Source organism: Balaenoptera ricei, chromosome 12, assembly GCF_028023285.1.
Source record: "Balaenoptera ricei isolate mBalRic1 chromosome 12, mBalRic1.hap2, whole genome shotgun sequence".
Taxonomy (NCBI): Eukaryota; Metazoa; Chordata; class Mammalia; order Artiodactyla; family Balaenopteridae; genus Balaenoptera; species Balaenoptera ricei.
In genome coordinates, this window is record NC_082650.1 from 68,375,274 (window position 1) to 68,392,346 (window position 17,073).

Consider the following 17,073-nt stretch of genomic DNA (forward strand, 5'->3'; position numbering starts at 1 on the left):
ATCACTAATCTTGAGACTACTGTAAAAATACATAATTAGAAGGACAGCTAAGTTGGAGACTCACAATACCTGATTTGCATTAAGAAGCTACATTATTGAAAACAGTAGTTATTGTCATAAGGATAGACATATAGACCAGTGGAACAAAAAAGAGACTTCACAAATAGACCCTCTTATATGGTCAGTGAAGTTTTGGGGCGGGGGGGCAAATATGCAAAGGTAATTTAATGGGGGAAACAGTTCATTCAGCAAATGGTGATGGAAAAACTAGATATCCATATAATATAAAAATGAGCCTTTACCTGCTACCTTACATCATATAGAAAAGTTACCTCAAAATGGATCGTAGACCTATATATAAAAGCTAAAATTATGAACCTCTAAAAGAAAACATAGGAGAAAATCTTCACAGCTTGAGGATAGGCAAAGATTTCAGGGCATTCTTCATAAAAGAACAAAATTGATGAATTCAATTTTGTCAAAATAAAGAACTTAATAGATAGCTTTAAGAAAAGGAAAACACTGGGAGACACTGTTGCTAAATCACATATAAATTTTATAGACAAATAATAAGACAGCCCAATTTTTAAAAATGAACAAGAGAATTTGAATAGATGCTTCTCAGAAGATAAATGAATGCCCAGTGAGAACTTGGAAAAATTGCAACATCATTAGTTATAAAGGAAATGTAAATTAAAACCACAGTGCGGTGCCACCCACCAGAATGGCTAAAATTAAAATGGTCAACAGCAGCAAGTATTGGCAAGGAAGTGGAACAAACTGAAACCCACCTACACTGCTGGATGGGATACAAAATAGTGCAGCTGCTTTGTCAAGCAGGTTGGCGGTTTCTTATAACATTGCGTGTACACTTACCACATGACCCAGTAATTCCATTTTCTCTGATAACTGAACTTCAGATAATAAGAGGAAAGAGCTTTGCCTTCTCTGACTGCCTTAATATCCCTAAAAATACTCCAGTCGGATGCTAGATCTTTAACGTGTGTGTGTTGAGTATTGATTAATGATTGAAGTCAGTGTTTTGTGTCCTTTACTGGGAGATGTTTGTGAGCAGTTTTGGTTTACTTTGTTTTTAGATCTTGGGTTCTGTGCGGTGGCGGGACCGGTTCTGGACCGTGGCCGATACAGTAAAAGTGGATGCACCAGGCCTGGCCTTGCTTGCCCTTCACTGGCACTGGGTTTTAAAACATTTGGTTCGTCAGATCCCCCAACTCCTGATGAACCACGAAGACAAGTAAGAGTCATATTTAGAGTAACAACGTCAGTATCTACAGTATTGATGTTAAAGGGAGGAGGGTTAGGAATTGAAACGTGCTTCTTCTTGGCTTTACTTTGGTTTGTCCCCTTGGCCTGTTGGTGAATGTAAATCAGATATAAAATGTGAGTGATGTTCTTACCATCCAGCATTTCCCCCTTTCCTTACTTCCCTTCTGCCCTTTATCTCCTTTGTTAAAGATATTACAAAGAGGTTCAGACCGTCTCAGAACATATTCAGAATTGCTTGGGGAGCCCAACTGGTGGATTCACGGGTATAAAGAAGTTACAGAAGTTTCTGGGACGACCGTTTCCTTTTAAGGTATGACTTGGAAGCATGTAGTAAACACAAAGATTTGACCTCTTTGGCAGCTCTCCTGGAACGTGGGGACTGCCATTCAGCTATACTCAGTCTTGCTTGCAAAGCTTAATTCTTAAATGTTCAATGAGTACTATTAACTGACTTGTTAAATGTTATCATTTTATTTATTCTTGAGACTTTTAAGGCTGAAGTAGACTTTTAACTTTATTACTGTGAATATCTTGAGATCTACGGGAGTAAACCAACTTTATGTTTTATAGAATCATTAAGGAAATATTTAAAACATTTTTTTCAGCCATGAATAGGCTGCTAAAAAGAACTACTTTTCTCCTCTGTAATAGGCTCTCCTGGGTTTTATTGTTTCAGGACAAGCTGGTGGTGGAGTGTTTTTCACAATTGAAGGTCTTTAACAAAGCCCTTGCCATCAGAGAGCGGATGCCTGCCCTTGGGGAGAGTGGATGGTGGGAAGACATTAGTCGGCTCCAAATGGTTGCTTCTGAATGGACATTAAAGAAAAGTCTCCTACAGGCCTGGGGATTGGTCCTCAGAGCTAATACTCTGGAAGATGTCAACCCAGGTAATATGCTCTGGAGTTTGGCTGGCTGACAGACGTTCTAAGCATGTCCTCTGCTCTGCAGCCAATAAGTTTTATTTATTTATTTATTTATTTGCAGCCAATACGTTTTTTAAAGTTTTCCCTTAGATATTCTCCTTTTATTTATTTATTTATTCCCTGTATACTATACTGACCACTAAATAAGTATCAGGCATAGGGCTAAACTTTTTCTTTTTCTTTCTTTTTTTCTTTTTTGGCCACACCACGCAGCTTGTGGGATCCTAGTTCCCCGACCAGGGATCAAACCTAGATCCACGGCAGTGAAAGCCAGAGTCTTAACCCCTGGACTGCCAGGGAATTCCCTAAACTTTGCATATATTATTTAATTCTGTCATTGGAATTGTGCAGGTGTTAGTAGCATTATTTAACACAGCGGTCCCCAACCTTTTTGGCACCGGGGACCGGTTTCGTGGAAGAGAGTTTTCCCATGGATGGGCTTGGGGATGGCTCAGGCGGTGATGGGGGCGATGGGGAGCGATGGGGAGCGATGGGGAGCGGCAGATGAAGCTTCGCTCGCTCGCCCCGCTGCTCACCTCCTGCTGTGCGGCCCGGTTCCTAACAGGCTGCGGACCAGACCGGGGGTTGGCGACCCCTGTATTAACACATGAGACACTCAAGCTCAGGTGAAGTTGAACTCAGGTTAAGCTAATGGTCATGTGACTGGCTGTTGGGAATCTGAGCCTGACCACTGACCACTGTGTGTCTTTTTGTCCAGATGAATTGAAGAGTCTTGTGAATGCTCAGTGTTCAGAACTAAAAGCCAAAGGAATTTCACTTGGTTTTCTGGAGAAAAAGCACAGTGAAGCTTCCTCCCTGTCACAGCCAGGCTTTACCTCCTTAATCCAACTCACCAGGAGTGTTCAGCTCTGGCCTGCAATGGAGTACCTGGCTATGCTTTGGCAGTACAGAGTCACAGCGGATTTTATGACACAGGTTTGCCTGAGAAGGTGAGCCATCCTTCAGTTTTTTTCCTTTGGGGGCACTTATTTTCTTGCAAGGTTATTCCGTGTATCCTACATGTAAAACAAAGCACAAACACCCATTTATGATAAAAGCCCTGCAGAAAGTAGGCATAGAGGGAACTTTCCTCAACATAATAAAGGCCATATATGACAAACCCACAGCCAACATTGTCCTCAATGGTGAAAAACTGAAACCATTTCCACTAAGATCAGGAACAAGACAAGGTTGCCCACTCTCACCACTATTATTCAACATAGTTTTGGAAGTGTTAGCCACAGCAATCAGAGAAGAGAAAGAAATAAAAGGAATCCAAATCGGAAAAGAAGAAGTAAAGCTGTCACTATTTGCAGATGACATGATACTATACATAGAGAATCCTAAAGAGGCTACCAGAAAACTCCTAGAGCTAATCAATGAATTTGGTAAAGTAGCAGGATACAAAATTAATGCACAGAAATCGCTTGCATTTCTATACACTAATGACGAAAAATCTGAAAGTGAAATTAAGAAAACACTCCCGTTTACCATTGCAACAAAAAGAATAAAATATCTAGGAATAAACCTACCTAAGGAGACAAAAGACCTGTATGCAGAAAATTATAAGACACTGATGAAAGAAATTAAAGATGATACAAATAGATGGAGAGATATACCATGTTCCTGGATTGGAAGAATCAACATTGTGAAAATGACTCTACTACCCAAAGCAATCTACAGATTCAATGCAATCCCTATCAAACTACCACTGGCATTTTTCACAGAACTAGAACAAAAAATTTCACAATTTGTATGGAAACACAAAAGACCCCGAATAGCCAAAGCAATCTTGAGAACGAAAAATGGAGCTGGGGGAATCAGGCTCCCTGACTTCAGACTATATTACAAAGCTTCAGTAATCAAGACAGTTTGGTACTGGCACAAAAACAGAAATATAGATCAATGGAACAGGATAGAAAGCCCAGAGATAAACCCACACACATATGGTCACCTTATCTTTGATAAAGGAGGCAAGCATATACAGTGGAGAAAAGACAGCCTCTTCAATAAGTGGTGCTGGGAAAATTGGACAGGTACATGTAAAAGTATGAAATTAGAACACTCCCTGACACCATGCACAAAAATAAACTCCAAATGGATTAAAGACCTAAGTGTAAGGCCAGACACTATCAAACTCTTAGAGGAAAACATAGGCAGAACACTCTATGACATACATCACAGCAAGATTCTTTTTGACCCAGCTCCCAGAGAAATGGAAATAAGAACACAAATAAACAAATGGGACCTAATGAAACTTAAAAGCTTTTGCACAGCAAAGGAAACCATAAACAAGACCAAAAGACAACCCTTAGAATGGGAGAAAATATTTGCAAATGAAGCAACTGACAAAGGATTAATCTCCAAGATTTACAAGCAGCTCATGCAGCTCAATAACAAAAAAACGAACAACCCAATCCAAAAATGGGCAGAAGACCTAAATAGACATTTCTCCAAAGAAGATATACAGATGGCCTACAGACACATGAAAGAATGCTCAACATCATTAATCATTAGAGAAATGCAAATCAAAACTACAATGAGATATCATCTCACACCGGTCAGAATGGCCATCATCAAAAAATCTAGAAACAATAAATGCTGGAGAGGGTGTGGAGGAAAGGGAACACTCTTGCACTGTTGGTGGGAATGTAAATTGATACAGCCACTATGGAGAACAGTATGGAGGTTCCTTAAAAAACTACAAATAGAACTACCATACGACCCAGCAATCCCACTACTGGGCATATACCCTGAGAAAACCATAGGTCAAAAAGTATCATGTACCACAATGTTAATTGTAGCTCTATTTACAATAGCCAGGACCTGGAAGCAACCTAAATGTCCATCGACAGACGAATGGATAAAGAAGATGTGGCACATATATACAATGGAATATTACTCAGCCATAAAAAGAAATGAAATGGAGGTATTTGTAATGAGGTGGATGGAGTTAGAGTCTGTCATACAGAGTGAAGTAAGTCAGAAAGAGAAAAACAAATACAGTATGCTAACACATATATACGGAATCTAAGGGAAAAAAAAAAAAAAGGCCATGAAGAACCTAGTGGCAAGACGGGAATAAAGACACAGACCTACTAGAGAATGGACTTGAGGATATGGGGAGGGGGTGGAGTGAGATGTGACAGGGTAAGAGAGTGTCATGGACATATATACACTATCAAATGTAAAATAGATAGCTAGTGGGAAGCAGCCGCATAGCACAGGGAGATCAGCTCGGTGCTTTGTGACCACCTAGAGGGGTGGGATGGGGAGGGTGGGAGGGAGGGAGATGCAAGAGGGAAGAGAAATGGGAACATATTGTATATGTATAACTGATTCACTTTGTTATAAAGCAGAAGCTAACACACTATTGTAAGGCAATTATACTTCAATAAAGATGTTTAAAAAAAAAAAACAAAAAACAAAGCACAGCGTTGTCTTGAGGGGGCATAGTTGCTGAAGCAGAGGGAGGTCATTTGCCACTTTGGAAAGCCAAAACTTCTTGAAGATTCTTTGCCTGTTTTGGCTCCACTTCTAAAAGTTACTAGGTATGGGACTTCCCTGGTGGCGCAGTGATTAAGAATCCACCTGCCAGTGCAGGGGACACGGGTTTGAGCCCTGGTCTGGGAAGATCCTACATGCCGTGGAGCAACTAAGCCCGTGCACCACAACTATTGAGCCTGCGTTCTAAAGCCCGCGAGCCACAACTACTGAGCCCATGCACCACAACTACTGAAAACCGCACACCTAGAGCCTGTGTTCCGCAACAAGAGAAGCCACTGCAGTAAGTCCGCACACCACAACGAAGAGTAGCCCCCACTCGCCGCAACTAGAGAAAGCCCGCGCACAGCAATGAGGACCCAACACAGCCAAAAATTAATTAATTAAATAAATTTATATAAATGAATGAATGAATGAATGTATGTATGTTACTAGGTGTTTTTCCAGTAAAATTACTTGCTCGTTTTTAAATAAATGTACTCGATGTCCTGTGTGTTCCATCTTCCCTTACATAGCAGTTTTCTAGCAGCTCATTGAAAGCCTACAGCCCACTCTCTCTCCCTCTTTATTTTTGGAGCAGGTCCAGCAAAAACCAGCAACCCCATGTAGAGGAGGAGATAAGTCATCACATCACATTTTGTCTTAAGCACACACCAGTTGCTCCTCAAGAGCTTCGAGACCTTTGGTCCTTAGCGCACCATCAAAAGGTAAAAACCAAAATCAAAATCAAAAAACCTCCTTTACACTGTGAGCTGATTAGATTTTCTATGACAGACTGATCGCAGAACATTTATTTATTTAATCTCAAAAACTGCATGTTGTAAAACTCTAGTCTTATCTGAATAAGTTTCCAAGGGGAGAACTTTGAATGTTCTTTGGCAGTAATTTCCTTGGTATTTCTCTACTCTTACCACAGATTCATTTCATTTGGTTTCCAGTTAAATGAGGCTAAAATTTTTGCTTATTTTTATTTTACTTGCTCAAAAATGTATTGTCAGAGTGTTTTTTATCCCTCCACAAGAGTAACTGTTAAATGTGAATAGTGGTAAACTGTAGTTAATGTAACTTCATTAGTACAACCTTAAATTTTTTTGATAATAATGTTTTATTCATTTATTTATTTTGATCACATAATTGTGTGATTATTTTAATTGAGTTTTCTCATGCACTCTTATAAAATCAGATCTTATGTTTTATAAAATTATAAATAGGTTAAGTGACTTGACCAAGACAACTGGGGTGGCAGAAAACCAGGAACATTAGGATTAATAATCTTTAAACGCATGTTAGTTTTAGATGAGTCTTACAAGACAGACCGTATAACGATTTATGGAACCTTTCTCAAATACTCTCTTATCTAATTATTCCTTTATCTCTAGATGTCTACTGAAGAGAGGATCTCTTTGTGGTCCGAGTTATTTAATTCCACGTTTACGTCTTTCTGGAGCAGTACCGTGACCACAAACCCAGAGTACTGGCTAACGTGGAGCCCTCTGCCTGGTGTGCAGCAGAGGGAGACACCCAAGTCCCTTCTGGACCCCACGTTAAAGGTTTGTCGCCATAAAATTATAAAAATGTTTGATGATAGTAGAAGAAACCTCTCAATGGATCTAGCAATGAACATTTATTCCTAGGATAGAGCAGTGACTAAGTAAGTGATTGCAATACTTTATTTTCTGTAGGATATTAATAAGTGTACCTTCAAAAAAGATATTCCATCTTAAATGATTTGGGAAATCCTGAATTAACGTAAAAACAATTTCCTTTAAAAAGTCTTTAATTTCTTTTCTAATTGAAATATTTTTTCTAATTATAAGATTTTAAACAGTACAGAAGCATGCAGATAATGTGTGCATATGTGTGTGTGTGTGTATATATATATACATATATATATATATGCATACACATATACATACACAATATGTATACATGTGTATTTATATACGTATATAATGTAGAATTCACTGGGAATAACCACTCATTGCTCTGTATCCTTCTGTTAACATGTATTTTTATATTAAATACATATGTAAACAAAAACAAGGCCACCTTCTTGGTTCACATGATATGTCGTGGAAATTTGCACCTGTCATTCCAGCTTATTCTTTTTAAGGTATTCCACTGTACGAATGTGCTGGAATGCATTTAATCACTTTCTTCTTGATAAGCATTGAGGTTTCTTGCCTTGTCCTCCCCCTTCCTGTAGCAAACATACCTGCATCAACTACCCTTGTATAAGCCTTTGTCCACTTGTCTGAGTATTTCTGTGGATGTGTGACGAGAATTGGAATTTAACCCTTGGCCAAAGTGTCTTCACATTTAAAGAGATTTGTAAATATTATCAGAATGTCTAGGGAAGTAGGTTTTTGTTTTTTCACTTTTTAAACCTGCAAGGAGACAGTGAAGAGGGAGAACATGAAGTCAGGATGACCACGGCGGACTTGGGACAAGAGCACGTTTCACTTATCATATATCCTGTGTTTCCGTATCTTTGCCCCACTAGGTGTTATTAACACTTTAAATTATTGCCAGTCATACAGTTAAAAAAAAAATCTCATTTTGATATGTATTCCTTTGATTATTATTCAGGTTGAATGTCTTTACATATGTATATTGATTGCTTTTATTTCTTTCTCTGAATTTTCCAGTCATGTTTATTGCTCATTTTGTTAAAAAAAAAAAAAAAAAAGTCATTAATCATCATTTTATTATTGAACTTCTCTTTATATATTATGGATATTAAACCTTTACCCAACATATATTTGGAAATACATTTCTAGTGTTCTGTCGTCTCTCAAGTTTGAAGACGTTTTCTTATATCACAGAAGTTTTATAGTGTTTTCTTTTCAAGTATGCCAGTCCCTTTCTACTTTCTGGCTTTGGTATCATGCTTTTAAAATAAGCCTTCATTACCTACAGAGTTAAAAAAACCATTTTCTCATATTTTCTGTTTTTTTTTTTTTTTTCCGGCTGTGTTGGGTCTTTATTGCTGCGCGTGGGCTTTCTGTAGTTGCGGAGAGCGGGAGCTACTCTTCATTGCGGTGCACGGGCTTCTCATTGCGGTGTCTTCTCTGGTTGTGGAGCATGGACTCAGTAGTTGTGGCGCACAGGCTTCAGTAGTTGTGGCTCGCGGGCTCTAGAGTGCAGGCTCAGTAGTTGTGGCACACGGGCTTAGTTGCTCCACGGCATGTGGGATCTTCCCGGACCTGGACTCGAACCCATGTTCCCCTGCATTGGCAGGCGGATTCTTAACCACTGCGTCACCAGGGAAGCCCTCATATTTTCTGTTTTTGTTTTAGTTTTATGTTTACATCAGTCTCATCTGGGTATCTCGTTTTGTGAGGTGCGGATGCAAATTTTTTATTTTATACAAACAAGCATATCCAAAAGCAGTATTAACAACACCAGTTTTGACTAGTTCATCCTTTCCATCTCTTTTGAAATGCCATCTCTGTCATAACACCTTATTCCCATGATGTTCATGGATTTATTTTTGGACTCAGTTCTGTTCCATTGCTCTGTCAAGATTGATTTCTTTAGTGTAAAACATCTCTCAAAGCTTTTAGTGTTAAACCTTATGGGTCCCCAAGAGTTGCATAGAGTCAGGTTTGCTCTCATGTATATTTGACCCGCTAACCCTTTGTTCGTGGACAGCTGTTCCTGTGTCCCAGGTTAACAGTCCAGGGAGACAGGCTTGTCCCTGGCTCTTCTGTTCGTCTTCCAACTCCTTCCCCTGCCTCCAAGTCTCACCTTCCTGCCCCCAGCTCTGCTGCACGACTGGTCTTCCTGATGCCCAGGTTTGAGGTGTGTTCTTCTGCATGACTAAAGCACCCAGTGCTCCTCGCTCGTAGAGAATGGAGTCCTTCAAAGGCCCACTGCACCCGACCCCATTCTGCCCTTCTGGTCCTGTCTCAGGCTGATGTTTACCTGTTCCTAGCAACCTGAATCTCCTTTTAAAATTTTCTTTCTTTCCTCTAAGGTGCCCCAGTGCTGCTTGTTGAAACCCTTTTTTTTAATTTCTAAAAGCTAACATGACTCCTCTCCCCTTATCAGGGTCCCGGAAGTCTCAGTAGAGCAGTGTTCTCCAAGTGCTGCTTTGAAGTCTTGACCAGCAGCTACAGAGCAAGTCCCTGGGATGTGAGCGGCCTCCCCATCCTGTCCTCCTCACATGTCACCCTGGGGGAGTGGGTTGAGAGATCACAGCAGCTCCAGGACATCAGCTCGGTGCTGTGGACCAACATGGCTGTCCCTTCCGTAGCACAGTTCAGGTATGCCCTCCCCCGGGTAGACGGTACAGCTCCCGTCTTCCCTCCAGAGCAGGTAGTGGGGACCTCGGTCAGAGCTTTCTTCGGTCGTGGCTAGTGCCGGTGGGTGGAGGAAGGGTGTTTTCTGGCTGGATGAGCGGGTTTTCAGTCCATGACAGAGACTGCTGTGAGCTGGCCAGCCACTCTGTCAGCTGTAAGTATATTGTGATCAAGAAGATGGTACTTAGAAAACCGTATCAGATTAAGTGAGAATTGAAATTCACCTCTAGGTGTAGGCAGTGCAGTCTGTCTTGTCATTTTCTGGAAGAACAGTAGCATGAGAAAGGAATGGGGGTCGCTGTGGTGCAGACCCTTAAGTGCTTCCCTGTCCCCACAGACGCACGGATTCCCAGCTCCAGCGGCTGGTGCTGTGCCGGCACTTGGCTGGCCTGGCAGAGCTGCTCCCTGAGCCCCGGCGGCAGGAGTACGTGCAGCACTGTGAGCAGCTGCTGCCTGGGGACAGCCAGGCATGCCAGCACGTGGGCCAGACTCTCGGGGACATGGCCGGGCAGGGGACGCTGCCCAAGGAGCTGCTGTGCCTTTTGCTCACCTCCCTGCGCCACTTGTTTGGGGAGGGGGAGGGTAAGCGGCACCTGCCTGAGCCAGCCCGCCGTGGGAGCCTGTGGGTGAGCCTGGGCCTGCTCCAGATCCAGACCTGGCTTCCCCAGGCACGCTTCGACCCTGCCGTGAAGAGGGAGTACAAGCTCAAGTACGCCAAGGAAGAGGTATGGAGGGAGGGTTTGGAGTGCGGGCTGCATCCCTGACTGGCTGGCTTTGCTTAGTATGTTACTCCTTTCTCTCCCTTTGGGTGCTCAGAGCACAGAGGGATGATTTTACATAAGCTGCCCTGTGACATCCCAGGAGTGTGTTCTAAAGACTGTGTTTTCCTCTTTGCGGGTTCCTCTGAGTGGGTTCAGGCACTGGGAGGGGCCATTCTGATGTATCTGCTGATAGGCTGCCCTGGGCAGAGGGCACAACAGGAGACCACTAGTGGTATCCCTCCCTATCCAGATCCCTCTGCCTAAAGTAAGTGGTGGATATTTGGATTTGGGTAACTTCTTTAGGGTATAGCATTCCTTAGGTTTTGAACTTTTGGCGTTTATTATCCAAAACTCAGGAAGTAGGTAGATTCGGATAATGTGGTGTATCTCTTGCTATTTGAACTTCCAGCCAAACTCAGGAACTGAGTACATTAAGATAGTGATACACTAGTTCTATATTTTGAAGAAGGAAAATTATGTTAGTTGGGGTGATGATCAGACTGCTGTAGCAGAGACTTAGAAGTTCATTGGCATAAATGAGATAGTTTCTTTTCACCTGACAGCTCTGAGGTGAGTGGTCCACGTTAGTGGAACAGAAACCCCTGCCCTTGGGTCATTCAGGTTCCTTCCATCCAGGGAGCGACCCTTCCCCAGGGCTTTGTCTCTGGAGCCTGGTCCTAGCTGGGCACAGCAGACCAGTCTCTCCCCTTCCGTTAGTTACAACAGCTGCAGTGTGAGTGGAAGACCCGAAGCCTCTCATCCCAGCTGCAGACCGGAAGAGACCTGGAGGATGAAGTCGTCCTCGGTCACTCTCATCCTCACGTCAGGTAACACCGTAGTGATTATTCCAGTTGGGGGTTATTGGCTTGAATATTCTTTTTTTTTTTTTTAATATTTATTTATTTTTGGCTGTGTTGGGTCTTCTGTGCGAGTTGGGTTTCTGTGCGAGGGCTTTCTCTAGTTGCGGCGAGTGGGGGCCACTCTTCATCACGGTGCGCGGGCCTCTCACTGTCGCGACCTCTCTTGTTGCGGAGCACAAGCTCCAGACGCGCAGGCTCAGTAGCTGTGGCTCACGGGCCTAGTTGCTCTGCAGCATGTGGGATCTTCCCAGACCAGGGCTCGAACCCGTGTCCCCCGCATTGGCAGGCAGATTCTCAACCACTGCGCCACCAGGGAAGCCCCTTGAATATTCTTTTTAAAAAGACATTTTGTAGTATAATTACAGTGTTAAGCTGAGGTTATGATCTACATCTCTGAACTACATTAGCAGGTAGATCCCAAAGCCATGGTTATAATCAGGAAAAATACATACTCTGTAAAAGGAGGGGGAGGACTCGCATGGGGCCAGGAGGGTTGAAAGCAGAGCTTATTCTCAATGTGGAAGGAGTGGCGTGCGATGACGTGCACTGTGGAGATCTGTTACCTTAGGAAATACTGTTTAGTAGTGGGTTCTGAGTTCCAGTCCTGTCCCTGACCTTTGGCTTTAAACCTTGGGTAGACCACTCAATACCTTAAACCTCAGTGCCGTATTTGTAAAAGGAGGATAATAGTGCCCACTTCAACGAGACGTGCCTCCGAAATGCTTGACAACACATGTTGCACGTGGTAAATGCCTGTATATATATTATCCATTTTCATTATAATTGTCCATATATCATTTTATGCTTCAGTAGCTGAAATGTCTTCCTTCTGTTTTCCTGAGGCTCAGTCTGGATTTGCTGCTTTGCTTCTGACAGAATTTGCATACTGTGTTAATTTGCCTTTAGGTTGCTTCGCCAGAGAATTGATCAGCTGGAGAACTTAATCTGCAGCCTGTCCAAGAAGCAGGCCTTCAGGCCCCCGCTGCCTGCGTACGAGTCCCTGGTACAGGAGGTCCACCACTATGTCACCAGCATCGCCAAGGCCTCTGCCGTTCAGGACCTGCTCACTCGGCTCCTGCAGGCCCTCCACACGGACGGACCTCGGGCTGCCCAGATGGCCCAGAACCTTCTGAAGGAGGAGGCCTCTTGGCAGCAGTCACACCACCAGTTCCGGAGGCGGCTGGCAGAGGAGTTTGCCCTTTACCCAGACGCAGCGGCCCCGCTGCAGGCGTCTGTCCTGCAGCTGCAGCATGGCATGCGGCTGGTGGCGTGCGAGGTCCACGCCTCACTCCATGGTGGCGTGGCCTGCGCGCACAGGCTGGGTGCCCTGGCCACATCCCTGTTGGCTTTCCCATCAGTGGGCCCCACCTTCCCCACCTACTATGCTCACGCAGATGCTTTGTGCTCGGTGAAGTCGGAGGAGGTCCTGCGAGGCCTTGGGAAGCTGCTCCTTAAGCGCCTGGGAGGAAGGGAGCTGGAGGGCAAGAGCCAGAGGCCCTGCCCCACCCAGGAACAGCTGCTGCTGAACGCCCTCCTGTACCTGCGCTCCCACGTGCTGTGCAAGGGAGAGCTGGACCAGCGGGCCCTGCAGCTCTTCAGGCATGTGTGTCAGGTAAGCCCTCCTCCTGACGGGAGCTGGGGGCACGAGCAGGGCGCCTGCAGGACACTAGCCGTGCCCGGTGTAGGTGAGACCGTGGGTAGGCACTGGGGATCTAGGGTCTGTTACTGGCTTTTCCCCGTTTACCTGTCAGGTTTAGGGGCCTTTGTCAATTTTTAAGAGATTAGAAAAAATATTAGTGTTGTTAGCCCTTTATGCCTGATACACACTGCAAATATTCTCTCCTTTTTTGTTGGTTGTTTGACTTTATGGTGGGTTTTGCCATGTAATTGAATGAACTTTTATTAATATTAAGAAAATAGGGGCCCAGGTTCAATCCCTAGTTGGGGAACTAAGATCCTGCAAGCCAAGCAGCGCAGCCAAGAAAATAAAATAAAATAAATTCTGTTTTTCCCCTTATCAACAAAAGCAATTTGTTTTCATTGTAGACAATGAAAAGAATAAGTATAAGCGAAATTATTAGATTCTGCCGCTCAAAACTATATAACTGTTAACACATTGGTGTGTTCTATTCTAGGCTTGCTCATTTGTGCATGTATCTGTAAGTGTGTGTCTGTGACACTAAATTTTTTACAGCTGTTTTTTTCCCAGTGGTTTACAATTTTTTTGGGTGGTGGGGAGTAGACCCTTTTAAAAAATACAGGTATTAGCAGAGTGATCCAGTATTTAACAGATAAAAGGGCTGCTCTGGTTGAGGACAATGCTATACCCTCCGTGGTCCCCGAGATAATGTCCTCAAATGGCTCGAGCCCTACAAACCGCTAAGAAAGTCCATTCTGTTTTATAACTTGCCTTGAAAAACCTAACAGCTAAAATTTAGTGCTTATTTCCCTCATGATTATGGTATTCTCCACCTGTATCATATTTAGTGACTGCCGGGTTTTCTGTTGTATGGGTAAGTCATTTAACAGTTCCTGTCACTGAATATTTACATTTATATGTAAAGTTTTTTTTTCTGTTTTGGGGAAAAAAATTTAAAAAACCCAAACCAGTGCCATCCTAAAAGTCTTAAAGCTAGATCTTTGGGTAAAACTTCTAGAAAACAGAATTGCTGAGACAAAGGTTAACTGCTTGCTTGGGCTTTTAATACAAATTGTCATCCTGGGGTTGCTTATCTCCTCAGTTCTTCTCAATACTGGGTGGTTTCTTTATAGTTTTTGCCAATTGTAGGGCTTTAGAGGTAGTAGGGAATTTAAGAAATGTCTGGTGTCGTATAGCCCAGTTTTGCCTGATTGGTTCCCCTCCATCACCCAGTCCCCAGCCCATTTTCCCTTTTCCGAACCCCCAGGATATCTCCCTGAGGTGCTGGCCAAGTGCAGTCTGCATCACACACCCACGTTGCTGACCCTCACCCTGTCCTTAATGCAGGGCACCATTCATGCCTGACGGGAAGTCCCCAGTCGTGCCACTACAGCAAGTTTTCACACCTGCGAAATTGTAACAGTACAGCAAGGGGGGTTTTAGGAAAGTCAGGTTGCTGCAGATACACAGTTTGAAAACAAATCCCATTTGCTCTCTGTTACATGGAATTTAGTGTCTTGGATGTCGGCATTTATTTGTTCTTGAACCATGGTATTTTGTTTTCATGAGGAAGAGATAGCAAGTCTTGCCTCTGTTCATTGTAAATGCCTCAGCAAAGGCAAATAAGCTTCCTTTGGAATGTGTGATTTTTTTTTAGGAAATCATCAATGAGTGGGATGAACAGGAACGCAGAGCCCAAGAGAAGGCTGAGCAGGAAAGCAGCCTGTACAGATACCGGGGCAGGAACTCTAGGACAGCCCTGAGCGAGGAGGAGGAGGAAGAGTGGGAGTTCAGGAAACAGTTCCCACTGCATGGAGAGGTTGGAATGAATTCCCTTGATACCACACACCTGCCCTTTGAATTCTTTTTTTTTTCTTCCAATTTTATTGAGATATGATTGACATACAGCACTGTGTGAGTTTAAGGTGTACAGCATAGTGATGTGACTTACATCCATCATGAAATGATGACCACAGTAAGCTTAGGGAACATCCGTCATCTCATATAGATACAAAATAAAAGGAAAAAAGTTTTTTTCCTTGTGATGAGAACTCTTAGGATTTACTCTATAACTGACCTACAGCACTATGTTAGTTCCTGTTACATCACTTTGAATGGTTTTGTAATTTTTAAAATATTTCTCAATGCACGTAATTCCCTATTTCATTTTCTTGATCATTCACACTCCATCCTTCCCCCTTCCTTTTAGTCTTATTAGAACTGGATTTTGACTTTAAAAGTTCAATTGCTCTAATATTATTTACAGGACTTCGCAGATATTTTGGTAGAATCAACACTAGAGGCAAATAAGGGACCTTCCGACGGGCAAGAAGAGGAGGCCGCCACAGACCCCGCCCTCCTGTCACAGAGCTCGATGCAGGCTGTGATGCTGATACACCAGCAGCTGTGCCTCGGCTTTGCTCAGTCCCTCTGGTACCAGCAGACGCCGCCGCCACACGGAGCAGAGCACTACCTCAGCCTGTTTCTGTCCTGCTACCAGACTGGGGCATCGCTTGTGACAAACTTCTACCCCCTGATGGGTATGGTAGTTTACTTTTGTTAAGCTCTTGGGAAATCAAAACGAATAGATGTGATTGCTACTTCTGGAACAATTGAAACTGTTACGTCCCTGTTTCTGCTAAATTCCTTATTGATGGAGTTTCCTTAGCTTAAAGGACTTAAGCTAATTCCAAAAAATTGATTTAAAATTCTGCAATAAAGATGGGTTTTCACCCTTTGAATACGTGGGGGTAAAGGGATTAAGAGTAAGGATATAGAATTAGTTTAAATGGTCTTGTTTCTCCGCATTATTTCCAATTCCCCTTTCACAGCTTCAGTGCTTTTCTAATGAAGTCATGTATTCCTGGGAGCAACCTGGCAACTCACAAATTAATCTCACAGGATATGGTTTGATGCAGTTTCCTACGTGACCTCATGAGTTATTCCTTGCAAGTAGGAAGGAGGCTTTAAATTTCATTTCTGCCTACCAAGAAGAGCTACAAAAACTGGGAATTGGAATCCATCAAACCAAACTCTGTACCCTCTTGATTACATGTAGGCAGTATCTGAGTTCCTCTGTATATACCGAAACTTGGGGCAGATTTTGGTGACCACTGTAGTATTGGGGTCACAGTCTTTTAGACCTTTGCTGCTTTGGGGGTGAATGGCATTGCAATATCTACTTCATTTAGTCACAGTCATTCATTATTTCTGAGCATGTTGCTGACCTCATTGTAACTTGATACCAACTTTACAGTGATCTTGTTAACTTCACAGGAGTTGAGCTGAATGACCAGCTCTTGGGCAGCCAACTTTTGGCCTACACCCTGTCCCGTAACACTCTCTTTGGGGAGGGGACCTTGGACCTGATGGTGAAGCCTGACGGTCCCTATGACTTTTACCATCACCCCAACGTCCCGGAAGCTCGGCACTGCCAGCCTGTGCTTCAAGGCTTCTCAGAGGCCGTCCGCCAGCTGCTGCAGGATTGGCCGGAACATCCGGCGCTTGAGCAGGTAGGGCGGCAGTGGGGAGGCAGCCTCTCACTGTACTGGGGGCAGTGACTTGCACACTGGATACGCAAACAGAGGTTTACAGAACTGCGGTTCAGTGAGGTGCTGGTCCCTGTAGGATGAATATACCAGGTTGTAATGCTGTTGTGTAAATGGTGTTTGAGATTCCACTTATTTTATCTGCTGCTCAGGGTTTGCCGTCCGTATATTGAAGTGCTGCTATGTTGCTCTCTTTATTCAGACACATCCTTATACTAACAAGGGCCTGGCTTTTTCAAGATTGGCA

At 43.3% G+C, this 17,073-nt stretch overlaps 1 protein-coding gene across 2 annotated transcripts in view; it reads left to right on the top strand.

Annotated features, from left to right (window-relative positions):
* MDN1 (midasin AAA ATPase 1) overlaps window positions 1–17,073 on the top strand; it is a 158,572-nt gene that overhangs the window by 98,239 nt on the left and 43,260 nt on the right. For both annotated transcript variants that reach the window (XM_059941583.1, XM_059941584.1), the window contains 13 exons: window positions 1,098–1,255; window positions 1,477–1,597; window positions 1,964–2,174; window positions 2,929–3,160; window positions 6,295–6,421; window positions 7,094–7,264; window positions 9,768–9,982; window positions 10,356–10,743; window positions 11,497–11,606; window positions 12,546–13,251; window positions 14,936–15,097; window positions 15,545–15,818; window positions 16,555–16,790. In XM_059941583.1, the coding sequence (XP_059797566.1) occupies window positions 1,098–1,255; window positions 1,477–1,597; window positions 1,964–2,174; window positions 2,929–3,160; window positions 6,295–6,421; window positions 7,094–7,264; window positions 9,768–9,982; window positions 10,356–10,743; window positions 11,497–11,606; window positions 12,546–13,251; window positions 14,936–15,097; window positions 15,545–15,818; window positions 16,555–16,790 (3,111 nt within the window). The remainder of the gene's footprint in view (window positions 1–1,097; window positions 1,256–1,476; window positions 1,598–1,963; window positions 2,175–2,928; window positions 3,161–6,294; window positions 6,422–7,093; window positions 7,265–9,767; window positions 9,983–10,355; window positions 10,744–11,496; window positions 11,607–12,545; window positions 13,252–14,935; window positions 15,098–15,544; window positions 15,819–16,554; window positions 16,791–17,073) is intronic.